The following is a 25,138-nucleotide window of genomic DNA, read 5'->3' on the forward strand; positions in this document are numbered from 1 at the left end:
CATTTGATTTTTCTCAAAATGTATGTATAAGTCTTGCAATTCTGACATAGTAATCAGCAACTGAGTCTGCCTGTTATAAAACAAGAAAAAAAAATGACTGAAGAAGTTGCAAGGTTCTTGAAAATGGGAAATTTCTACTAAACACTTGTGGTGCTCAGTAAAGACAGGAGGAAGGTAGAAAGGTAATAAGAGGAAAATTTAATTTTATTGTTCAGAATACAATTTCTTTCTATGTCTTAAGGAAATTTGGCTAAAGAAATATAGTGGAATATGCTTCTTTGGCTATGGTATATAGGTGGAAACCATTTGCTTAGGTCATAATCGTGGTCTAGGGAGTTGTTGGCTGAAAGAACTGTTCTGGGCTTTTCCATTGTTTTGTTTTGTTTTTCAAATCACAAGGCTTGAACAGCTTGTTTAAAATATTTTTGGTGTTATCACATACTAGCTGTTAAGTGTCAGTGGCATGTTTTTGGAATTATGCAAGACACATGTTAAAAAAATCTCTGACCAGAAGAGCTTGCAAAGCTTTTTAAAAGCTTTATGTTGTAAGTTAATTTTTCTTGCCTTTGACTCATCACTTTGTTTTGTAGCGAATGCCAACATCATGTACAGATATTCAGCAGGTATAAATTGGCCAAGAACTGCTGATGCCTGTAGTGCTAACTGATAGACACCAAGTAAGAATCTGGCCATATGGCAGGGTATTGAAGAAGTCATCCAAAGAGCAGGTGATAATTTATATAATTTTCTTTTATATCTCTTGGCAAACCGAAACTCTAGTTCATGTAGGCCTTAAGCCAGCGCTGTTGCATGAGGAAGCAGTCCAGTGCTTGGCCTTCGTGGCTGGTGGAAGCGTGTCTGTGGCCAAGCAGTAAACCAGATCAGAGGACTGGTCTGGGCAAAAAGTTCTGTTTTCATGCACTGTCACAGAAACGCTTCAGCTGACACAAAAGGAAGAGGCTGTTGTGGCGGGCAGAAGACAAGAATGAAAGAGAATTGGGAGAGTGTGTGCGTAGGATGAATGTGAATCCGTGTCTTTGGCAGCGTGGGCCAGGTTAAAAATAGCTTTTGAAGAGCTTACTGGTTTTCTTTTATTTGCTTTTATTCGTTTACATTAGAATTTTAAGACTCTGTCTAATATGACTGCCTGGAAATTGTCTCTGCAGTTTTGAGAACATAGATCCTGGGGCTGTGCATAGGGTGGGTGGTAAGGGCAGGAAAGGGACAGGAGATAGAATTGGCTCTGTAGGAACATTTCGTTAAAGGCAGAGAGGTCCTTAAGAATAGTGACAGAGGAGACAAGCCCCTGATGCTTTTTTACTGTTTCCTGTGTCTCTCACTGTTAGTTTAGTTCTTATTTTTCTCAACTGTTTTCCTCTTTATTTGCATTCTTGGTGGATTTCTGTCTTCTATTGAGTGAATAGACAGATGCTGCCATTAGAGGAAGATGCAAGTCACTTGGTATTGACAGGGGCAAGTCTTAAACCTAATTTGGTCCCCAACAAAAGGGAATGTGATCATTCTCCCTGTCTTTAATGACTTAGTTCTATTTTTTATGTTTTTACTGTAAGTGGTCATTTACTGACAGCATCCCACACCTCCGCTCTGCTGTGAGTTCACTGGATGCTTCATCGGCCTTCTTCTAGGGCTAAAGTTTGCTCCTTCGCCCTGAAAGGCAAAACTTGGTCAGCCCTCCCTTGCTGTAAACGTAAGTTTGAGACTAAAACTTTCCTGGCATCCCAGCTCACTTCCTGTCAAAGGAAGTGTACAGCCAGTGTACCTCAGTTATCAAAATGATTGCATCCTCTTCTTAAATAGGCAGCCTAAGTAATTTTATGTCGCATATTTTGACATTGACAAATTGACTTCAAAGATCTTAATTTTTTGTGTTATGTTGTGTGTTGGTTATTCTTCAGTCATACCCTACAAATATTTAAAGAGAAAACAGAGGATACATTTTTATCAAAACCTACTTAAGTCAAGAATTATGGTGATTTCTAGAGCTTTCTATGGAAAAACATAATTTGCACGGGAAGATCATATGTACTGATTTATTGTGTCAAATTACCAGTCACCCACAGTCCATTTTTTGAAAAAAGAAATAACTGAAATGGTTGTTTTAATGGGAGTAGGGAGTACAGAGATCTCATCCATACAGGAACTACATGCAGTTGAACCTGAATCTGAGGTGACCGACCTCCTACAACAGCGAGTAACAAACTGCAGCTTCTGAGTTACGGCAGCTGAGCACTGAGGGCAGCAACTCCTTGGCTTGGCAGCGTCTCTGGTGTTTGCTAAGGTGATTACTGCTGCAGAGATCTCATCCCATCAAAGGATCTGAGCTGTTTTTGCATACCCATGTGGTCCTTCAGTGCTGTCACTTTTAACAGCCGGAATATTCACCCAGGTCTGCCTTCATCTGGATAGCAGGGAGGCTAATGCTCTGCAAGCCAAAATCCCCACACACAGAAAGTCAAACCCAGGTAAAACATTACAAATCAGGTACAGCAACATTAGAAAGCTGCATATCACACAACTCATGAGCCCTGTTTTCTGTCCTAAATTATCAATACAAGCAGCTTTTACTGAATAGGTCAGGCATCTACATGAGATCTGAGTGGACCTGCAGGGACATGAGGTAGGATGGTTTAAGCCTTCCCTGAAAAAAAAAAGTTGTTTTATGTCTGCTGTACACGTTGCAAAGCCAGAATACGATGCCTCCAGGCCAGCTCCTGCACAGGGCGTTCCAGAAGCGTGGGGCAGTAAATGAGCCAAGAGTTTCCGCTGATCCTTCTGCTGGTTTTAAATACAGCTGGGTTTGGGGGTTGTTTTTTAGTTTTGTGTTTTTTTTTCTCAGATAAATTCTTTGCTGTTGTAAGGCCCTGTGGTTCATGTTCCAAAAAAGTCTGTTAACTCGTGTGACCTCTAAAGGAGTTAAAAATGTTTTGCTTCCTAAACTGAAAGCCACTAGAATATTTACACAATGAAGTAGTCTCTGAAGATTTATCTCCTCCATCCTCCTGGATTTTAAAAGAAAATAAATTCTACTTGCTTGAAGTTGATCTTTGCTTTAATTTTTTTAATGATGTGTTGAGGACAGTGGGCTGGATGGGAAGGGATTACGGTGCCTCAGTTCTCTTCTCAGTTTTGTCAGGGACACGTGTTAATTCAAGTAAACTCTGATCCTCCTCTTCTCTTCTTCCTCCTGTTTTCTATTATGTAGAAGATGTCTAATGATACATATTGCTTTAGATTCATACTCAAAGTAATGCCTTCACGGAAATGCAAAACTGAGTTTATTACACTTCCTCTTAATTCCTGTCAATTCTTTAAATCACATTTTAAATGTCGATTTTGAAGTGCAATACCACGTTCACTGCTTAAACACTGAAAAGTGATTGTTGTGCTTTCTTTGCTATTGTCCCATCTGCCAAAACTCAGGCCTTTTGCAAAAATCAGCAAACTGACGTCAGTTCATTTACCCTTAGGGACAGTAAATTATTACACAGCTTAAGTTATAAAAATAAATAACTAAGGAGGGCGGAGGACAGACATGGAAAACAACAGAAATCTATCTCAAACTCTCCCTGGATTCTGAAGAGTACATGATTATAGCATTAAAATGTCCAAACAATGCAACTGAACAGAAGGCGTTAGAGCTTGAGCCTTAGCTGACTGAATTAAGCGGTGTTAATGTTTTTATACAGCCTTTGGAAAGCTCCAAATTGACCTGTTTCTCGTATTTTTATTGGCTCCCTTGATGATAGACAAATGGGGCTAACCTGAGGCCAACATAACCAGCAGGAAATTTGGGTCATGGGTAGTTACATTTTTGAACCTTGTGTTTTAGGGTTTTTCAATCAGGGTAATTGATTGATGGTTCCACGGTGCAGGGAGCTCCTCGATCATCGGAGGTGGCCGGATAATGACAATCTGCCAGTGGGTTTTGTTGGAGGCAGATTTCCCAGGTCCCTGTGGAGCTGCGCTCTGCAGCGAGGTTGCGAGTCCCTTTTTTTTCATGTGTGCTCCAGTCCAAGTGGCCTGTTTGTACAAAATAGCCTATTAAACTTGGCAATTGTATTTGAAGTCCTCTGTAGCGCCATTTCCCAAGAGATAAGGAAAAAACATTCCGGAGAAGTTCATACCCCAGAAAGACCCCATGTGCGTTCCGAAGTTAACGGCTTATTATATCTCTTTAATTTCTTTTTCTTTCATTTTTACTTTGAAGATAAGAGGTGGCAATTGTTACTTTAAGTTGTTGAGTTGTAGCCTTCCCCTCAGTAAATCATCCTGAAAGTTTAGACCCAAATCTTTTTTTATCGTGTGTGTTTGAAAGTTTGCCTGAGATGCTGAACACGTGTGCTTTCAGGAGCTACCAGCTCCTCAAGCAGGAGCTGAAAGTGGGCTGGCTTTTATGACCATGTGCCTGCCCACTGCTTCGTGCATTTGGGTAATTTGGGCATGCAAAATAGACTGTATCCTTTTCAAGAACTTGTCTTTCGTGTTGCAGGAGTATGCTAAGAGATATCCAGAGATGGGGTGAAGTAGGAGGTTTATGTGTTGAGGGGGGAGAAAGGGAACAGACAATGTGCCAGTACCAGTAGGTGGTGGTCAGTGATATGTGACACGGGGCTTGCCGTTACGTGAAATTTAGATTGATACAGATTGAAGTTTGCTATCTATTCCAGAATAACTCCAGCTGTAGGTTAATTTTCAGTTCTTGGTGTTTTAGGACTGGTTGGGCTTTTGTTTGCTGCAAGTGGTTTCCTCCAAGGAGTTGCGTGCTTGTTTCGTCATTCTCCATTTTGGCGTCTGCATGACCTGAAATCAATCACAGGGGCAGACAGCTGAGAACTTGTGTGTCCAAATGCATCACTTTTCATAAAGAGATCAGGTGTGACTAAGCTGAGGCAGGTCTCTGATGAAATAGAGGAACCAACAGCCTTGTCTTGAGGGTGGCCTGGCTGACCAGCACCAAACGCAGCAGACTGGCTTTCTGGGCAGAGCAGAGCTGGCACTTGCTCTGAGTGTGATTTAACTCTCCCTGCCCAAACACAACACATGGTGCCAAGCCTCCCAGATTTCTAAATGTTCTTTTTTTGTTCCTGAATGTTTTGACTAGTGGAGCTTTGTAATATACTGCTTCACGTCCAAAGTTGCACTTACCATTAGATTTAGCATGTGGGTTGTTAGAAAATTCTTCTCTAAGGCATGTGTTGGAATAGCATCATGACATCTGACCACATTAAAGTCCCTAGAAAGGCTGGTCCGTGGCAAAACTTGTATCCATCACAGGAACAGGGTGGGTCCCAAAGCTAGCAGAAGTGGTGTTTCCTATAGCACCATCAGCAAAAAAAAAAAGGGGTTTGAGAGCCTAACTCCTGCTTTCTCTATGACTGAATCTGTAAAGGACCAATGTAAGTAAAAAAAATGAGTTTATGAGATGCCTTTTAGTGTTCTAAGTTTGTCAAAGAACAGAGAAAACAAAATACAGTCAAGGCCAGGAGCCCCTGAAGAATTGCATGGAATATGGCAGGGGACAAAACTTCCCCTTTGTGTGCTCAGGGTTAGGCTCTGAAATCCCTGACCAGCTTAGAGCTAATGTTATGTATGCAGTTAAAGGCAATTGCGTAATTTTGTTGTTGTATGAACCTGTATTTCTCTCTGTTTGGTTTGGTTTGGTGGTTTGTTTGTGTGGGTTTTCTTGCTTTCAGTGAGTCTATTTAAAATATATATTATTGGCTGTGGTGCCTATTTACCGTGACTGGGCTGTTTGAAGTCAGTGCAGTAGCAACCGAGAACAACTGTTTGCTATCTAGATTCTTTGGCTAATAGGACATTCGATGTTTCCCTTTACGCTTGAATCGATCCCCACGTTTTTATAGGGAGCTGCTTGCTGATCGCAGGGCGAAGGGCATGGTGCGGACGGTGGCGTTGCAGGAGACCTCTGAGGTCTTACAGGTCACCACTGCCCCCTGAGGACGGCTGTGCCACTCTCCTCCTGCATCTCCTGCTCCTACTCCTCGCCTTGTGCTGACCCCGCTCCGTACCTCAGCCCACCAACGAGGAGCAAACCAACTCGCAGAAGAAGGCGAGCGTGTGGAGATTTCACGTGGAGGTGTGCTGCAAAGGAGGCAGTTCAGTGGTGTGCTCCGGTATGTGGCTGTCTTGAGCAGCAGAGACCCACGTGGTGGATCTAAAACCCAGCCCCTCTGTTACGTGATGTGGATGGCAGTGTGGCACTTCATGGGATTTGTGTCTGAAGTCTCCTTTTGACAACCACAGAAGAGCTGTAAAGATGCTTCTTTCTCCCCCCACTGAGGTGAGAAGAAGCAAGTGCAATTTCAACTCCCGAGCGCCTAGGAAATGTCAGCATAGGCACAGATTTCCCCTCCTTTTCTCTGCCAGACTTCGTCTCCTCACAAGCACATTATGATGATCTCTTAGCCTCCTGCTCCCCCCTTCCACGTAACCTTTGCCTTTTTCACCTGACAGCCTGGATGTGCTGTGGGAATGAATCTGACCTACACAGCAAAGAAGGCTTTTTCGGTGGGAAGGACCCCTGCAACAGCAGCAGAAGCTGGCAAGTGTGCTGTGAAGGGGGCAGAGGGAGAAGAGCACACACAAGGCAGGTGATCGCTGCCCTGGAGAAGGGCAGCCTGTCCTCACTCCTGTCATAGAGGTCCTCTAAGAAGCCATGTCAGTCACTTAAACCACGCGCTTCATGGGTGGTTCCCTCTGTTTCTAATTTTCTGGGTCTCTGACCTGAAAGCACAGGGTCAGGTTTGCAGATGTGCTGAGAGCTCCCACTAGCAACTGATGTCCGTGGGAGCCGGGCTTTGAACTCTCTGCTCAAGTACAAAGGCCAAGGAAGAGGCCCAAAATGTAGAAGACATATTTGACCTTGGGCTTTGCCATTTTTATCCATACTGAAAAGAGTGATGCTCCAGTTCTCTCATCCTGCTGGTACACGGAGAAGATCTAATCATTAACAGCTTTTTAAGTGCTAAGATGCTGCTATTGGGAGTGCCTAGGAAAAAACTTCCAGGAAACTGATGAATTTGCTGCCTGAGCAGCAAATAAGTCCAGGGACCATAAGCTGACAAATGAGAATGCAAATATTGATCAGTGTTTCATTAAATGAGCACTGCCTACTCCGTATGCTGCATGGGGCAGGAGTTCAGCAGGGGAAAAGCTTGGCAATGTGTGGCTAGAGACTTCCCAAAACTATATATAAGGACACAGATTACTACTGCACAGGTGGGCCTAATCCTGGCTAGCTGTTGATGTTAGCTCTGCATCTAAGCAACATTCCCTCTTGTAGTTTAAATAACACAATTTTTGTGTACAGTCCTTGCAATCCTTGAAATACGGGGTAGTTTGAGTCTATGCTGCTGACCAATTTCTAAGGCCCAGTTCTGTCATCCTCTGCCTGTCCTGCAAGGTGCCATGGCTGTAGCACCAGAACCAAGAGTGGTTTGGATGCCTAACGTGGAGCGCTTCGGTGTCTCTTCCTTTGGGTGGTACTGGTCCTTCTAGGCAAATACTCTGAGAGTGGCAATAGCCAATGATATTTAGGGAGTACACACAAATCTGGACTTTTTCTGCTGTCCATTCTCCGTGAACTTTCCCAGCATCTAAGTCTTTTACAGTAGGAATGTTGGAGGATGCATCCCTCACCAGTCCTTTCAATGTCCAGTTATAGACCTGTCATCCAAGAATTTGTTTGTCCCATTTTGAAGTTGTTCATTTGGTCTCCACAACATCCTAAGTGAAGTTTTGTACTGCAGCACGTGGTGAGCAGTAGGTCTACACTGAGCTTATTCATTGCTTCTGTCATTTCGTAAGCTTCAGTTGTAGACCCCCCTCAGCCTTCTCCTTGACAAGCTGAGGAATCCTAGCATTTTTAGAATTGCCTTTCACCCAAATTCATTGCAGAAGTAGTAACTCATGCTGATGCGGGCCAGGAGTATGTCTGATGCTAACTGATAAGCCCTACACTTTCTGTTTTGCAGAGTATCGGAGAGTCAGAAATGCCCAGCGTGTTGAACCAGTTATTGACAATGATCAAGTCTTACAATGAGAGGATGCCGGATGACTATACCTGTGAGGACTTCCTTGTCTTGCTGGTATACATGTATTCTGTCGTTGGAGAAATCAAAGGTGGAAAAGAGCTGGACAAAGCCGAAGAAGAAGTGAAGAAGGCTCTAGCCAAGGCTATTTGTGATGAACCAGAGCCATCTCCTTTGTTGCAGAAAATTACAGGTAGGATTCTGCTTGTGTGGTGAGAGCTTGGATGGCGATGAACATGGGAACTAGGAGGAGCGTATAAAAGCAGCTTGACTCGCCTGTGGTGCAGAGGGTATGTGAGTAAGCATGAGGATTTCCTGTAGATTTGTTCCATCTCTGATGTTCACGTATGCCAAATGCTGACAGACTGTACTTGAATAGTGCTGAGTCCGATGAAAGCTCTACAGTTTGTCCTTTTTGTTAGAGATTGGCTAAGTTGGTGTGTTTTCGTAAGGTAATCTTTTCCACAGTTTCTTTCATTGATCAGTGTAAAGTTGACCTTGGAAAGTCAAAATTAATTCTGGAAATGTGTTCAGTGAACCACAGTTGTTTTGTGAATACTAGGGTCTGGCCTGTCTGGCATAAAAGAAGAAATGTGTCTAAAACCAACATTGAGCTTTTTGCTGAGACGACATGAATGTTGGCCTTTAAAAATAGCACACTAAGCCTTTTTTTAGGTGAGCGCTCAAAGAGTAGGAAAGCCTTGACCTCTTGCTACCAATGTCACATGTGAGAAAAAAATATTGTTAAAAAAGTTCCTTAAAATGAATGAGCTATGGCTCGAGGGTGGCGTATCTGAATGGCGGAAGAGATCTGTCTTCCTGCTGTGGGTTTTCGTAATGTTTACTAATAGTGAACAGGTCATTGACCAGGTCACCTTTGAGATAGGGAGCATACAAATATAAATCAAAATGATGTAAGGAGCTTAGCATTGAAAGCCTTTGCCAAGAATTTGCCTAAGTGGAGAATCTCAAGGGCAGTAGAATAAAAGTGCTGTTGGTTATTCTGATATTATTCTCTGTGGACACTTCTGCTTCAGAGTACAGGTGTTCTCTGACTGGTCTGCTGTTTCTTTGAGTGTAAAATATTTTGTTAGAAGATTCTTACTGTAGAATGGGCATTTCAGCCATATTTGCATTGTGCTGTTATTTTAATCACCTTGCCATGGTGCCTGCAGTCTGTAGCTATTCGTGCCTGGCAGTTTTTCATATTTTTTTTGACTTTTACTCTCCTTGTTTTCAATATGTACTGCACATCCTAATCCACTACTTGGCGTTTCAATTGTAACTTCAGCGGTGTCTTCTACAGGATAAGGTGCAGTCTAGCCCCTCACTTCTAAATCTCCATGTTCATATTTTGCCTTTTTTCCTGTGATCCTCAGTGTTTTGAATCACATTTTTTTTTTCTGTTGCGCCTAAGTGGAGGAAGATCTGAAATCTCTAAAACTTCTGTCCAGTACCAAAGAGAAGCCACATTTCTACGTACATAGAGGCTTCCATTGTTGCTCGCTGTGGTGGTCTCAGTTTATGTATTTGCAAGCACAGATGGAGATCAAAATACACATTGTGCTTGTGTTATGTTACATAACCTGTCAATATTTCCATAATTGATGAACATACTTTTGTGTTTGATTTCCAATATACATGCTTCCTGAGTAGAAAAATGAATATCTGGGTTTTCTTACTCAGCTTCCGTGGAGATGAGCAGGTGAATGAATGTTTCAGTGCAAAGTTTCTTTAGTTTATGAAATAAAATTAATTTTCTGTTTTTGCACAGTTGATGGACTGTTAGAAGCATAGTGACTGAAGTATGATATTCACATTCTTATGCATAAGTATTTGCTCTGCTATGTGGGACATGGGACTATGAACCTTCAAGTTTATCAAACTTATGGTTTGTATGGGCTGCTTTGGAAAGTTTTAATGTTGGAGAATAGAAGGGTTATTTCATTTTTTTGAAGTATTTGTGGTGAGTTGACTCCAGCCAGAAGCCAAGCACCCACCCAGCCGCTTACTCTTCCTCCCCTTACTCCCAAGCAGGATGACATGAGAAGACAGCAGGAACGGAAGTGAAAAAACTTGCAGGTCAAGATAGGTGAAGGAAAAGAAAGGAAAAAGAATAAGTGAAAAAAAGGCAATCACTCACCACCTCCTACAAGCAGACTGATGCCCATCCAGGTTCCAACCTGTGGCCACTTCAGGAGCTAAAACCCTATTGTCGTCTTCTTCTACCCCAGTTTTCATTGCTGATCATGACATTATATGCCACGGAGTATATCGTTGGCCAGCTCAGGTTGTGGCAGCTGTGTGCTGTCCAACTTTTTGCCCACCCTAGCCTACTTGTTGGGGAGGCAGAGTGGGGGAAAAGGAGAAAGCCTTGACACTATGCAAGCACTGTTTAACAATAGCCAAAACATTCATGTGTTATCAATACTGTTTTACCCACAAATCCAAAACACGGCACCATGTCTTCACTGCTGCTGTGAAGGCATTTAACTCCATCCCAGCCAGAACCACTTTAAAATCTTAATGGACGGTTAAAGCCAAGCGTGTCATTGTTACATTACAAGGTTAACTGCATAACACAGAGCCAGGATCCTTACAACCTTCAATTTCTGTATCTGTGTTTAGCAAAACCACATCTGTGCTTTTTGCACATGTAGATGACAGTATTGCTCCTTGCTTTCATGCCTCTTCCATTTATCAGCGTTCTTTGTTTTTACATCTGATTTAGAATGACAGTTCTTCTGACATATACATAGAAGAGGAAGAAAACATATTAAAACTTGTTGTCATGATCGAAAATAAGGATTGTCTTGGGGAGGGAGTTACAAAATGGAATTTCTAGGAATACCCCTTTGGTAGTTTCCAAGCCTTTATTCATCCAACAGCTTGTTTTCTCAGTAGGAGTGGAATTTGCTGAATTTGTAAATTGCTATGTTTGCTGAACAGATGAATTGAGAAGACTGACTGAGAAAACACGAGCAGCCTTAGACCTTCTTTCACGTAACCCGTATGTTGCCAAGCCTGTGTTCCACATCCTGCTCCCTTCTGAATCTTAGGCACCTTGCTTGCTGCTTCAGAGTTAAAGCAAACTGGGTTGGGAGCAGCCCTGAGGAGAAGGACCTGGGGGTGCTGGTTGATGAGAAGCTTGACATGAGCCAGCAATGTGCGCTTGCAGCCCAGAAAGCCAACCATATCCTGGCTGCATCAAAAAAAGCGTGGCCAACAGGCCAAGGGAGGTCATTCTCCCCCTCTCCTCTGCACCTGTGAGACCAATATAAGAAGGACATAGGCATATTAAAAACGAGTCTAGAGGAGGGCCACAAAGATGATCAGGTGGCTGGAACACCTCTTCTGTGAAGAGAGGCTGAGAGAGTTGGGAATATTCAGCCTGGAGAAGAGAAGGCTCCAGTGAGATCTTATAGCGGCCTGCCAGTGCCTAAAGGGGCCTACAGGAAAGCTGGGGAGGGCCTCGTGGTCAGGGGCTGTAGCGATAGGACAAGGAGTAATGGCTTTAAACTAAAAGAGGGTAGATACAGATTAGTTATAAGGAGGAAATACTTGACTATGAGGGTAGTGAGGCCCTGGCACAGGCTGCCCAGAGAAGCTGTGGGTGCCCCATCCCCAGCAGTGCTCAAGGCCAGGCTGGATGGGGCTTTGGGAAGCCTGGGCTGGTGGGAGGTGTCCTTGCCCATGGCAGGGGGCTGGAACTGGGTGGTCTTTAAGGTCCCTTCCAACCCAAACCATCCAGTGATTCTGTGATTCTATGAAATCCAAACTGGATCTGTGTACCGAGCACCTGCAAGCTTTCTTTCACAGCATAGCAGGAGTACTTAATTTGTAGCGGGGCTGAAAGATGGGGAATAGATGACAGAACCAGTTTCCCCTTTTGGTACAGTAGCTCAGCGGATATAATGCCAAGACATCATCTGCTTCCAGCAGAACGTGCTATGAACTGCACACCCGACCGTTCCTGTTAGCAGATAGAAGCTGGCCTATTGTCATGAATTCAGCCCAGCTCTGCAAGGCAGCAGCAGCTGTGGACCTGTGTTGGTCTTGTTCAGGACATACGGTGTTCTCTCATTATTTTACTTAGTTGGAAACAAGAGCAAAGCTTTGTTGCTCTTAAATGGCCACAAAAGTGAATTGGACCAAAATCTATTTCAGTAATTCTTGGAATCCCTCATTCATGATAAGAGCACAGCAAAATGTTCGCGATCTCTTATTGTGAGAGTTCCATCAAGGGAAATGAGAGGATTAATGTTAAATTGGACTTGTCAGGACAGAAAGCTAAGCCAGTATGCTGGGTAGATGCAAGATATGTGCCTTGGCTCACTCATCGCCTTCGTGTTCCCAAGTGGGCCTGCAGTTCCTGAGCATTCACTCTCTGTTCTGCAGTACATCTGCTCTTACTGAGTGGCTCAAAGGAAAGCGGAGCTGCAGGTTAAAGTTTCAAGCGCTGCTAATGATGTATGATCGGACAGTTTTTGTTGTAGTGACAGATAGCAAAATTCATTTTTGCCTTTAAAAAGGCATACAAAAGTAATACTATTTAGGCTGCAAAGCCAAGCACTTCAAAGTTGAGAAATGCCAGTAACTCCGTTTCCCATACAACCATTATTTGACTCCTGTGTGCACTGTAGTGCAGTCTTCAATTTCATGATTACATAGTGTATTTTCTTTGAGCAATTGCTGCTTTCACTGTATGGACTGAACACCACAGAGAACCAGAAAAAAAATATAGCTTCAGTTATTCTTACACATGATGAATAAGTACTGTTAAAGTGCTCTCCATGACTCTCCGTGTGATATTCAGCAAGTACCTTTCACTGGGTCTTAGCTTGCAGTCTTTGCTTTGTGACTCATTTTGGAGCATAAAGAAGAAAAGCATTATATACGTTTTCAGGTACTAGTGATTACATTTCTTTGAACAGAGAGGACTTTTTGCGCTGCTTCCTCATACACCTTGTGCCTGATGTCTTGGCTTCAGTTTGGTCCCAACACTGTACTAAGACTGCTTTTGGATTCTTGGTCAATTTAAGCTGAAGTTAAAAGCCATATCTCAGCTGTGGCTCCTCACTGCTGCCTTAGCCCTTGGCTTTCCTTTTCTCTGCAAAGCACGTAAGGTGTGCAATCTTGGCAGATACACAGTTCTAGTTTCTTTTGTTGATCACACTGAATCACTTAAAAATAAAATGCAAAACCCTTATAAAGACATTTCTGTCCTTCATTAAAGTTTTGAGATCATCAGTCAAAATAATAGTTGGGTTTATTTGAGGTGTCTTTTATTCACGTTATACTTGTTAAGTACAAACTTACTTATCTTTCCTGAGCCTGTGCCTGTAGGAAATTTCCAGTGATGTGCCTGCCTCACAGAACTGGTGCAAACTCCCCCAAATGTGTCTCATCGGTGCACACGGGGTTGTTTGTACTGTGTCTGTTTTTCTGTGTTATTGTAACTGGATTAGTATTTGCAGCAGTGGAAAAGGAAGGGATTCTCAGAGCTGTTAGCCTGTCCGTATAGCTGGACACACTAGATTTCCCAGAGGTAGCCTAGGCTATTACAGCACTCTGGAGAATACGCTACGGTGCAGCACTTGCGTAAGCTTATATTGTGAAAGATGCATAAGCACTTGCAATTTCCTGGTTTTTGAGTGTTAGGCTTTTCAGCCTTATCGTTGCCTGAACATATGTTTTCCAAAATATATATAGTACATCAACATTTGCATTTACACCTTAGTTCATTGAAGCACTGAAAAAATCTCCTAACTGTTAATTAACTTGAAAATGCAACGTGTTAGTCACCCAGCGCGATTTAGGAGTATGACAATATTTTTGCGTGCTTAATAATACAAAAATCTATTGGTGGTGTTGTGTTTGATGGAACTGTTAAATAATACGTGTTGTGGTAGACTATCTTAATGCCTTGGGTAATAAAACTGAATGTAACAGTTCCAAGATTTCTCATGGGTGTAATTTACCACAGACATATGTTCTTCATCACAGTTTCCAGCAGAATGTTACAGATTGGAGGGGAAACAGAATAGACCAAAACATAATGGATAATGATGCTTTGCAACAGAATGCTGGATTCGGGGACATTTTTGGGGGGTCTTTTGGCAGCTGTTAAAAAAAAAAAAAAAAGATGTAAAATATCCCCTTTATTTTTTCACCTGATCTGCTCGTGTAGTTTTGTAAATATCCACGCAGAGCCGTGTGCAGCTCAAAACCCATCCAAAAGCAATGCTAATAGACTGAAACTGTATGTTTTCAGCAGCTCCGCTCTGTCTCCTCCATCTGTGAGCCTCCGCGGGAGTCCTGCGGAGCAGCTGTGCCACGGGTGGCGAGCTCTGCGGGGCAGCGAGCAGAGCTGTGGCTCTGTGCTGGGAAGTGCCAGGTAGCAGTATATAAGAAGTGGTTTTTTTTTAATTTTTTTTAGCCCCGAAATGGACTTCTGGACTTTTTTCCTTGTCTTTTCTAAATTCTGTGTGCTAAAGTGTGGATGTTGCCTTATTGCATTAGAAGCACGGTGTCTCGGCTGGAGTATTCTGCTTCCATTCACAAGCTACCTGGTGGCATCATTACCTTACCCCTAGCTTGGCCCAAGTAACATGAATCCTAAAATCAATACTTGCAATAAGCATTTGCGTTCCTCGACAGGGACAGCCAGTTCTCTCAGAGATCAGAAACCCTCGCTGCTGTTTGGCTGTGTTCTTGGCTTCACTGCTATTTTGAAGCAGCAGCTTCCCAAACCCGGTTGTCTGATGGGTAGGTAGCTCCGGACCTATTTCCTTTGCTGAAGTTATAATGGAGCCCTTCTACATGTCATTGAATGTGCTGTCCCCCTTGTCTAGGGACACAGGAAACCTCCCTGCCCCTTTTTCACAATGCAGAGGTAGCTCGGTTATTTGCTAGTCATTTCATCCCTCCCCCAGCATTCATGCAGTTCACGAAAATATCATGAAACTACCATTGTTTGAAACCATAAAATCCAAGGATAACATCTGTGTGATTTTAAATTCTACATGATTTCAGAGTAGTTGCTTTTATCAAGAGTATTTCCATAACGTGAATAGTTTCTACAAGTTCAGAGGAAAGCTGGCCCAATCACTGCCTTGTACTATAGCTTATTTCCATGTAATCCATGAGTTTAACAACAGAATTGATAAAAGAAAAGTCATGACTTAATGGCAACCTGTAGACAAATTAGAGGAGAATTATTCCAGTATTTCAATGTAATATAGGTATTTATACTAAGAAATATAACTGGCTATATTTATCTAAAACAAAGCTGCAACCAAATTGTTTCTTGTTATGATTTGGGGAAAAAATAGAAACATCTAAATTAAAAACAGTCTCTTCTGAGTTTTCAAAGAAATGGAATGCAAGAAATTCAAAGTTCTTCTGTTCTTTATTTTGAAAATTTAGGAAAGTCTTAAGCTGTGCTGTCTTCCAGGCCTTCTCAAGCTCCCATTTTGCCTATTCACACTCCAAGAGCTCCACGTTTGTATAATCTGTGTAGAAAATAGGAGCAGTGTGCTAGCAGTGCTGGCTCCTGCCAGGGTAGTCCTGCCTGCCCGGGGCACAGGGCTGGTGTAAGGACTGCTCCTTGCTTCCAGGCGTGTGGGGGAGTCTGGCTGCAAATAGGGTTAGCAAATAGGGATCAGTTCTCCACCAGAGCTAACGTTATAAACTAAACTGTTTATGTTAGAAGTTCATAGAGTGGGTTACAGAGGGTGGGGGAATACCTCGACACGTCGAATAGCTAAACATTTCGAATGTCCAGACAAGCTGCTCTCTGAAATACCGATTAGCTCCTTCATGTCGCTGATGCTAAAGGGTCATTTTGAAATCGTGACGAAGACTCTTCCCAGCAGGTTCAGCCACGGTTGTCCGTGTGTGATTGCGGGCTGTGTGGTTCAGGTTCTTTCTCTCTGCCATGCTGCCTGTCCCCGGCAGTGGGAAGAGATGGCTTTGCACCGTGCAGCCCTCCCAGGCTAGTGTAGAGATGAGGCCAGTTCCAAAATGTGAGTTTATTGCTCAGGATACTTTTTTTTTCTGCTGCCCCAGCTGCTTTTATAGACAACTAAAATACCCCTCCCTCTGGCTGGCAGGGTGTGTGTGTGTAAAGCTGAGCATGAAGATGACCTCCTGGTATCTCTGTTACTTTCTTGATGTCTTTTGGCCATGATCCAGTGGAAAGTATTTGTGATGCTCAAGTCCCAGAGGATGGTGAATCGGACTTTGTGGCAGGCTGACTACCATTTGTCCTGCCAGGAGCACCAGAAAAACAGGAGAAAAGCTGCGTGGAGAGGCTGCGTGAGAGAGCTCCTACAGTTTAACCCTGAGATGTTTCCACTGCTTGAACGTTTCAGTCCTTTGCTTCATGATAACAGAGCAATTGTGGAAAAAATGAGTATCTCAGGATACGTGAAGTGATATCTGATTCATTCAACAGTCAAAGAGATTCTCTGCCTAGGACCCTTGAGCGCTCTAAGACCTCTGTAACTTTCTGTTGTGACCTTTTTCAGGGCTTCTTCCCATTTCTGTTCAAAACCTACAGGCATCATATAGGAGACAAGCAAGCTGTATCAGCTGTTGCAGACTTCAGGCTTTGCAGTGCTGCCCGGCTGGATTCCTGGGTTATTTCCCGGCAGAGGGCTCGCAGTTCCCTGAATCCCATGTGCTTCAGTGCTCAGGAGCCCTGGCTGCCCCTGGAGACAGGGAGCAGATCCCACAGCTCCAGTGCTGGAGCGCTCCCCGCTGCACAAACAAGCGACGCGGAGAGGAGCCTAATGAACTGTTCGGGAGACAAATTGTTTGCGTTAGCATTCCAGACTAATTTATATCTAAACTTACATATGTGTATATTTTGCGTGGCTTTAAAAAAAAAGAATCAGGCGTGTGTTAAAAAGCCGTAGTACTAAAGGTGAGAGAATCGGGCTGCTGGGATATTTTGTTTGGATTTCACAGCGCACGTTAAAATGCAGGGTAGAAGACAATCCCGATGGAAGCTCAGTGGCCTAGCTTTTTTCCTTTTTTTTTAAAGCTTTCATATGTTGCCTATTTATTTTGTCTTCAGCACCTGGTCTCAGTTGGCTCCAAACAGGATAGTAATTTTCATGGAAGTGTTTATAACATGAAGTCTTTTTTTTCTTTTTTAACATGAGACATATGCCTGCAGCTCTGCAGGCCCCTGACTTGTTGCCAACTTAGCAAGACAGCCAACTGAAACAGGAAACTGATATGGTGCAATTTTCATTAATGATTTATATTATTTTTCAGCATGCAAATCCAATAGCATTTAAAAGATGCTCCTAACAGTGAATATCTCTTTGCTTTAAGCTTAAAGTGAAAACAGAAGCTGCTTTAGAATTAGGGAACTTTTCAAAAGGTGCTTGTCTGTGTATATGGCAAAGTGAAATTCTGTTTTTTTCCTTCTTTCCTTGCAAGCCAGCTCCTTGCAAAAAAAAAAAAAAAAAAAAAAAAAAAAAAAGTTTTGGCATATTGTAAAATTATGAGTAAAGTCTTGCTGTTTTGCAGAGCACACCCAGCCTGGCAAACCAGAAATGGTGAAGTATTAAATAGCTGTCAAATTAAATGAAAGACAGAAAGACAGAAAGAAGGAAGGAAGGAAAGAAAGAAAGAGAGAGAGAGAGAAAGAGAAAGAAAGGAAGAAAGAAAGACAAAAAGGCAGACTTGTCCGTTCCGAGCAATTCCGCCCTGTTCTCTTGATTCCTTGAAGCTGCATCCTCTGGCAGCACACAAGGACAAACAGCATTGCCTCAGCTGGGACAAGGAGCAATAACTTTCAGCTTTAGGTATTTGTAGTTGTTTTTGCCAGCGTGCTCGTGGCGATAATTCTGCCACGCTTTCCGTGATATTTTATCGAGGTGAATTCTGCCCTTTGAATTTTGGGCAATCAACCTCCAGGCTAGCAATCTACATGTATTTTAATGATAATGCAATATGTTGAAATATGGTATGTCAAGAAGCAGTCGAGCCCACATGTAAAATGGAGTCATAAGGCTGTGCATTATCACAGTGTGAAGCCAAAGAAATCTCTTGAATAATTGATACAACCCATCCTTTATTTTGCAAAACTATTGTTGTGCTGTTTTTCTTAATATCTCAACAGCAGATCCAGGAATATAATATTCTAGAATGTAGCAAATAGCTCAGCAATTTATGACTTTAAACATGCATCATTTGCCCATGCAGCTCACTAGTCAGCATGCCCTATTCTTCCCTTCTTATCTCAAGCTTTTGGCTCTGGAGGTCTTCTCTTCATTTGATCAGTATAGTCACGATAATTTGCTTTTACATGTACTGTAATTAAGGGTCACGTACCGCCTCTGTATAAATCAGTGTGAAAGCTTACAGTGCTCCTCCTGCTTACAACAGTCCTGAGATCAAGCTTAAGGAACAGATCAAACTATTGTGGTCTATAGAGCAATGCAGATATAAGGGGATAGGCAGGATTAAATACTTTCATTGATCTGTTAACCTTGCTAATGTAACTTTCCCATTTAAAAACCTTCCTTAGAGTTGTTGTTAGTGCTACAACTGTTTTGTTTTCACTAACATCTGAATGTTGTCACACAATACAGAAGTTCGAAAGCACAACCTTGTTTAAGTGAATGCTTTCTCACAAATCTCTTCTTATGTAGCCAAGCCCTTGCCATAAACCTAAGAGGTAGATCTGTTGTGGCCTTGTATTTTAAATCAACATGGAGAATGTGCTCTCATATTTCCTTTCTCCTTATTTGTTCTTGTTTAGTTTTAAATTTTATAGTTGAATAAATGTCACCTCTGCTGGTTAAAGTTCAGGTCGAGTTACATTTTGCTGTGACCCTTCTGCTCTGTTTTGCAGATGCTGGGACTGTGGTCTGGCAAGGCAGGAAGGTTCGCAGATCATAGCCTAAGGATTTTTTTTTCCATTCTTTCTTGGGTATCCTTTTGTCAGGCAAGGAAAGTAATCTTTGTAAAATTGGATTGAGGGAGTTCTGTCAATTAAGAGTTTTGTGTAAATAACAAAGGAATGTTTGTGTCCTACATAATTTTAGAAAGCATTATGCATCACTTAGGGTAGTTTAGAACCAGATGTCTAATTCTGTTTTAATTTCCCACTTTATTCATTAAAATAAACATTATTGTAGAAATACTTGCCTGATGAGAGGTGGCAACAGCCAGTCATAGCCAATTAGACACATTTATTTAATGAAAAGCAATACAAATATGTATTTGACTTGTGTGGAATTGTGTTGAAGTGAGGAATGCATGGATATAGGTCCTGGACCTGCTGGTTTATTCAAGTGTACTTCTTCAGGCTTAGGTTTCTGCTGCTGCGTTTGCATGTTTGTTATACAGACCTGTGTACACCATGTGTACTCATGCAGCCCCAAGACTTTAAAAAGGAAAAAACAAAAGTCAGAGGAAGCAATTGGGGAATACAGAGACATGGCAGAGGCACCCTCATGTTAGCTTGGAGGGGGTTTCTTAGAATGGAGGAGGTTGCAAATGAGAAAAACCTAATATAATAAACACTTGGAAAGAGCCTTGCTTCTAGTAGCCATGCCTCATAGGTAAGAATAAGGTGTCACAGAAGGAGAATCTAACTCTCCAGCTCCTTCATCATCTTTCTGCTTCTGCCCCTTTCTGCCATGATCTCCACACTCTCCTCATATTCCCTGCAAGTCCTGTACGCTAAGGGAGGCAAGAATCCTCTGGCAGAAGAAATGACACGGGCTAATCAATTGCATCCATATCTTAATGTTGTCCATGTCAGGGAACCAGAGTTCTGGCATGCGTTAACTGTTGAGTGCTTAATTTCACGAACTCGCTCTTGTTTCTTTGATGCTTTCAAGCTAATATCCCGAGTAAGCAAACAAAACACGTACAAGCTGAAACAACATTTTGACTGTAGAGAATGATATTATTTTACTGGCAAGTTCCAATAACTTGGCTGCACGGCATAGCTGTCTGCTGCTTGCCCAAGTGAAGTGCTCAGGGCAGTTGCAGGTTGGCTTCCAAGTGGACCTGCCTCTTCAGCAGGTAAATGTGCCGGGTGGCTTTTGCAGGTATTTGACAACAAGAGAGTACTGAGGTATATGAATATTGGATTGATTGAGATTTTCTGCCTATATTCCTTTAGCTTCTTTTGTCCCTTCATGCTATAGCCCTTTTCTCCCCACTATCCATCTCATATTCCTCCCTGTCCATCTTTTTACTTCTACTCCCGTTTCCTGTCCACTGCCTCAGTTCTTCCCTCATCCTCTCCATTTCCCGCATGGATCCAGTCCCCTCTTAGCTTCCTGTTTCATTCATGTTTTTTGTCTACCTCCTCCTAAACCATTTGCTCTCCCCAGGCTCCCACCTGTAGTAAAGGTCAGGTTGCAGAGGCTGGATGCTGCTTTATTTCTGTTTGTGATTATTTATCTGTGCCTTTCTCTTCGCTTCACATTCTGCAAATTCTCCATTCTTCAGAAATGATCTTTATTAAGTCCATCTCCTTCCTTTGGCACTTTCCTTGTCTAAAGGATATTTTACTTCTAGTTAATGGCACCTGAGTTACATTCGGGGTGGTTCCTTCTCATTTCTTCTGTCTTAGGAAGCATTTTTCTGTGCAGAAAATACACATTTACATGGCATGTAGTTCAAGAAAGAAGAATATGTAAAAGAGATAATATATACTCGTTTACAGCTGATTTTATGAGGCGAGAAGTGACAATCTTTGTTATTTTTCCTTCCATTTTCCATCTGCTTCTCCAGCAGTGCCGTGTTCCTGGCAGATAGATAGGAACTGGGAATGCCTCATGCTGTTTGTTTTGCAGTAAGAGGGGATTTCTGCCCATTTTAATGCACACATCCCTTCCTTAACGTGCTGCCTCCATGACCTGGGTCTGAGGTGCCCATCTTGCGTGTTGCCTGTACCAGTAACTTCTTCCAGTTTCTTACTTGTAACAGTAGAAGGAACCGCTTGGTTTGTTTTCCTTTGTAGCAGCTGTTCATTTTGCTGGATTTAATATCTGTTTGACTCCGGATTATTCACTAGTATCTCTTTTCTGGTTTCGAGGAGATAAACCGGGATGAGTCATAGAGCACTTATTCCCAGAGATAGCTTCAGCAATAGAAGAGGGACCGTGAATACTTCAGGCAAAAGTACTTGATATTGGGCATAAATGGTATGAAGGTCACTGGTTTTTGTTGTTTTTCTCCCTGCCTAAGTAGATGAAGTTCTCTTCAAACAGGCTGCAGAAATACCAATTAGTGTGCTTCATTCTGAAATGTAATCAAATTTAAAATGTAAAAAATCCCTCTCGGCTACAGTACAGTCGGGGCCCCTAATTATGAAAGGCATATGTTCCCCTCCATCTTTCTTCCCTCCTCCCATGTAGATAATCGTCCTTCTAGAATGATTTCTTCTTTGGAAAAATCTTTGTGACGTTCCACTCCTGCTTTGCTCAGAGCGATGCTGTTATCTGTGCATTAGTTTTATGTCGTTGGATTCTCGCAGGATAATACACAAGATAGTTACCCTGATTGCTTGCTGTTTCGTGTGTCATCTGTGTTTTTGGAATATCTCAAGGCCTGTCAGTCTTCCGCTGGGGATTACATCATTTGGGGGTCTCAGCCGTTCTGAAACAAAAGCATACTTCAGTGGTAAGATATGTATGCCCGGACACTTGGCAGTCTTTCAAGACTATAACTTGACACGGAGTTAATCTCAGATTCTTCTATTCATAGTAACTAAACAATTATTTCCATGCGCCTTTTTTTTTCTTAATGAAGGGTTTTCTTTACAGATGGTAATTACTGACATAAAATACATTTCCCTTTTTATTTCCAGCCACTGCATGATTTATTCCAAGGTGGTGATTTTGGTTTCTGCCTAGCCTTTGAAAGTTTTGGCAATGCTGAATTTAAATTAATAATTGTTTCTGTAGCGGTGAGCCTGATCTTGTTTGAAATGTGCCAATTTCTGCATTATTAGCTTGCCTTTCTTTCTGGGGCAGACCTCTGGGGAGAAAGTTACCTGCACCTGCCCAGCTACCTCATCCCGTATCAAATTATAACAGCAAATCACTATCACAAATTGTATCACCCGTCACTTAAGCACCAGCTGTGTCGTGAAGGTTTCATAAGGGTTTAATTGAAACACAACTTGCTGCACTGGGGTGAATTTCATCATAATACAAAAGAGTATAATATAATACACAACGTATAAGAATAAAAACAGCTTCAGAGCTGGTACGAGAAGAATGCTAGAAAAACCAGCAGTGCAAATTGGATTGAGAATTTGCTGTGTGCAGACTCCATCTAGACTTTGATGTTATTCCTAATATTTTGTTAGCTTTAAAACACACGTACTGTATTTAACTTGCCCTGAGGAAAACCTTCCTGTCAGCCTGCCACCTGGGCACCCATTTGGGGCTCCTGGCCAGTGGGTCAGGTGCCAGCGTCTGCACCCACAGAGGATCCGAGCTTGTGTTGGGCATAGCTGCAGCCGAATGTGCTGCTCGCATCACTCTCACAGACCCACTAGGGAAGGATGGAGCTGAAGTGAAAATGCCTGCTGAATATTCTCAGCATCATCAAAGTGTCTTATTTTCCTAATATGTTATCTCATTGAATGTTTTTTATCGTATCTCCCTAATGTCAGAATTTTGTCTTTCCATTTGAAAGAGGAGTGAGGCATACAGTTTGAGTTACTAATGTGAACTAATAACAACTGAAGTAAAATGTAACTGAACTAATAATAATAGTTTATTTAAATTTGGCATATAGTGGAAAAACACCAATAAATAAATTACTGTTGTTGAGGGTATAGGTGCGGATCTATTCCTATATTTGATTCACTAGAAAACTTGTGTGTTAACTTAATAGATTGCAGGAGGTAAGGTTTCCTCATGATTTTTAAAAGATTTTCCTTTAATATGCAGACGTTTCATTAAAAAGAATGAAAAAAAGAGTGGGTGGGGAATTTATGCTCTTATTTCACAGAAGATGCAGACATCATGAGCATAACAGATGGATTCTTTCTGTACGTAAGAAAGCATTTAAATAAGTGGAAAGGGAATGTGAAAATGTTCTGGGATTTTTTTAAGCCTGGAGCTTTCCAAAAACATCCCTTAAAAAGATTTTCTATCACCTTTTAATTTATCACAGATTAAAGAAATCATTGTTCCTCTTAATTACATTTTTTATCTTGTATGCAAGAATTTTCAAACATAAAGAGATGTGATGGCCTTAATTCATACTGTCCAAGGGACACTACTGCCAGAAGAGCTCTTTCTAAACAGTTAAGCAGAATTGTGCAAGCTCTTACTGCTGTTGTTTAAGTACTATGGCAAATCTGATTTCTCCTTGGTTTGCATGCAAGTCATGCAGTCAGATATCTAAGTATGTGGGTCATGCAAATTACAAGTTTATTGAAGGGTCAGCGTAGTTATCAATGGCAGCTGTTCATAGGATCCTTAACAATGAGTTGAAAATTTATCTTTTGATTTGAATGCTTCTCACCCCTAAAAACATTATGAGGTCTCAAGAGCATTACTATTTTTGACTAAGTAGTGGTTCGGTTTACTTAGGCACCAGACCAAAGTTCATTGAAGTCAATATAAATTCTTCCACTTACATCAGCATGCTTTGGGTCAAGCCCTTAATAAACTGTTGTGTTTGCTATCCAAGCTAGAAGAGGCTACAGAATAAAAACTGGTGCTGTACAAACCAAACTGGGTTCAGCAATAGCCTGAAGTGAAAATCCTGGTTCCAGTCAAGCCGGTGGAAGATACAAAAACACCCCACAAGAAGAGTTTGGCTGCATAGGAGCAAATATCTACAGTTACCTTTCAACTAACCCACGCATGGTAAAAATGACCAATTTGCCCACACAACAATGTTAGTAATGAGATCAGGGTGGGCAAGGGGTTGCTATTAAGGAACAAAATGCCATGTAAAATTGTAGAGTGTTAGTGCTGATCACTAGGAAGTATTGGATCATCTTTTAATCTTTTAATTGTCTTTTAATCATCATGATCAAACAATGACTGCAGACGTTTTTGCAGACGTTTGTTATCTAATACAAAGGTGGTGAAGATGATAGTAACAATTAAGAAGCCGTGCATCAGGAAACTTGAAAATACAATTGGAATTGCAAGTTAAGTAGTCTAAAATTTAGTAAATCAGGTATTGTACTGCATGAAAGTTTCAGAATAAAGAGAAAAGAGGAAATATGTGATGTTATGCAACGTTGCTCCATTAGAGAAAAAATGGTTGGAGAAAACAAACAAAAAGGTTGTATTTAACCATTTCACATCATTACATAGTAACAATAATCCAGGAGAATTTTCAAAATGTTTCTATAAGTAGAGAAAGGCAGTACCCTAATACTGAAGATATTCCAGACAAACAATAAATTCAAAATAGAAAGGTACAATACCAAAGGAAAAAAAAAAGTAGGTGATTTTGAGGCTAGATTTTAAGGTGAGCATCTTCAGTCTCCCCTCTGGAAAGGCTTAGAAAAGCAGAATTTTCTGCATTAAATGAGCGTGGTTTTCGATGGGTTTGTTCAGGCTCTTAATGAACATCACAAGAGGAGTGTTCCTAGGGGTGAAAATCATTGTTAGGTAGAAAATTTTAGTCTGAACTGAGGGATGATACAGATAATAAAGTGGAAAGATCGTCACTGATGGGTCTGAAAGTGCAGAACCATTTACTCACTTTTGTAGGGCAGAAATGTTAGCCTTGTGGGAAACCTTAATTATCGTAAACATATTTGTCTGCATGATGAATTTAGTTTTACAACAAGAAAAAGCATGCTCTGCTTAAGTGTGATTGTTATTAATTTCAATTTTTAACTGTCTAAAATACACACTTTTTTGAATTATCATAAGGAAATGGAAAGAAAGAAGTAGACATTATGCTAAATTGTTGTCTGCTTTCCAGTTCTGTTCCATACTAAATTATTCCCTTGATAAACTGGATAAAAAGTATTTGTGCTTTGGACGTTTTATGATTAATCTGCCTCTGTGTTTACATCTGTGTTAGTAAAAACAGAGCTACTG

General features: G+C 41.6%; 1 protein-coding gene across 1 annotated transcript in view; it reads left to right on the plus strand.

The window, feature by feature from the left end:
* Positions 1 to 25,138, plus strand: part of SCFD2 (sec1 family domain containing 2) — a 194,904-nt gene that overhangs the window by 79,189 nt on the left and 90,577 nt on the right. The window contains 1 exon segment of the mRNA XM_040555829.1: positions 8,016 to 8,265. Within this exon segment, the coding sequence (XP_040411763.1) occupies positions 8,016 to 8,265 (250 nt within the window).

Source organism: Cygnus olor, chromosome 4 (genome assembly GCF_009769625.2).
Source record: "Cygnus olor isolate bCygOlo1 chromosome 4, bCygOlo1.pri.v2, whole genome shotgun sequence".
NCBI classification, from domain to species: Eukaryota; Metazoa; Chordata; class Aves; order Anseriformes; family Anatidae; genus Cygnus; species Cygnus olor.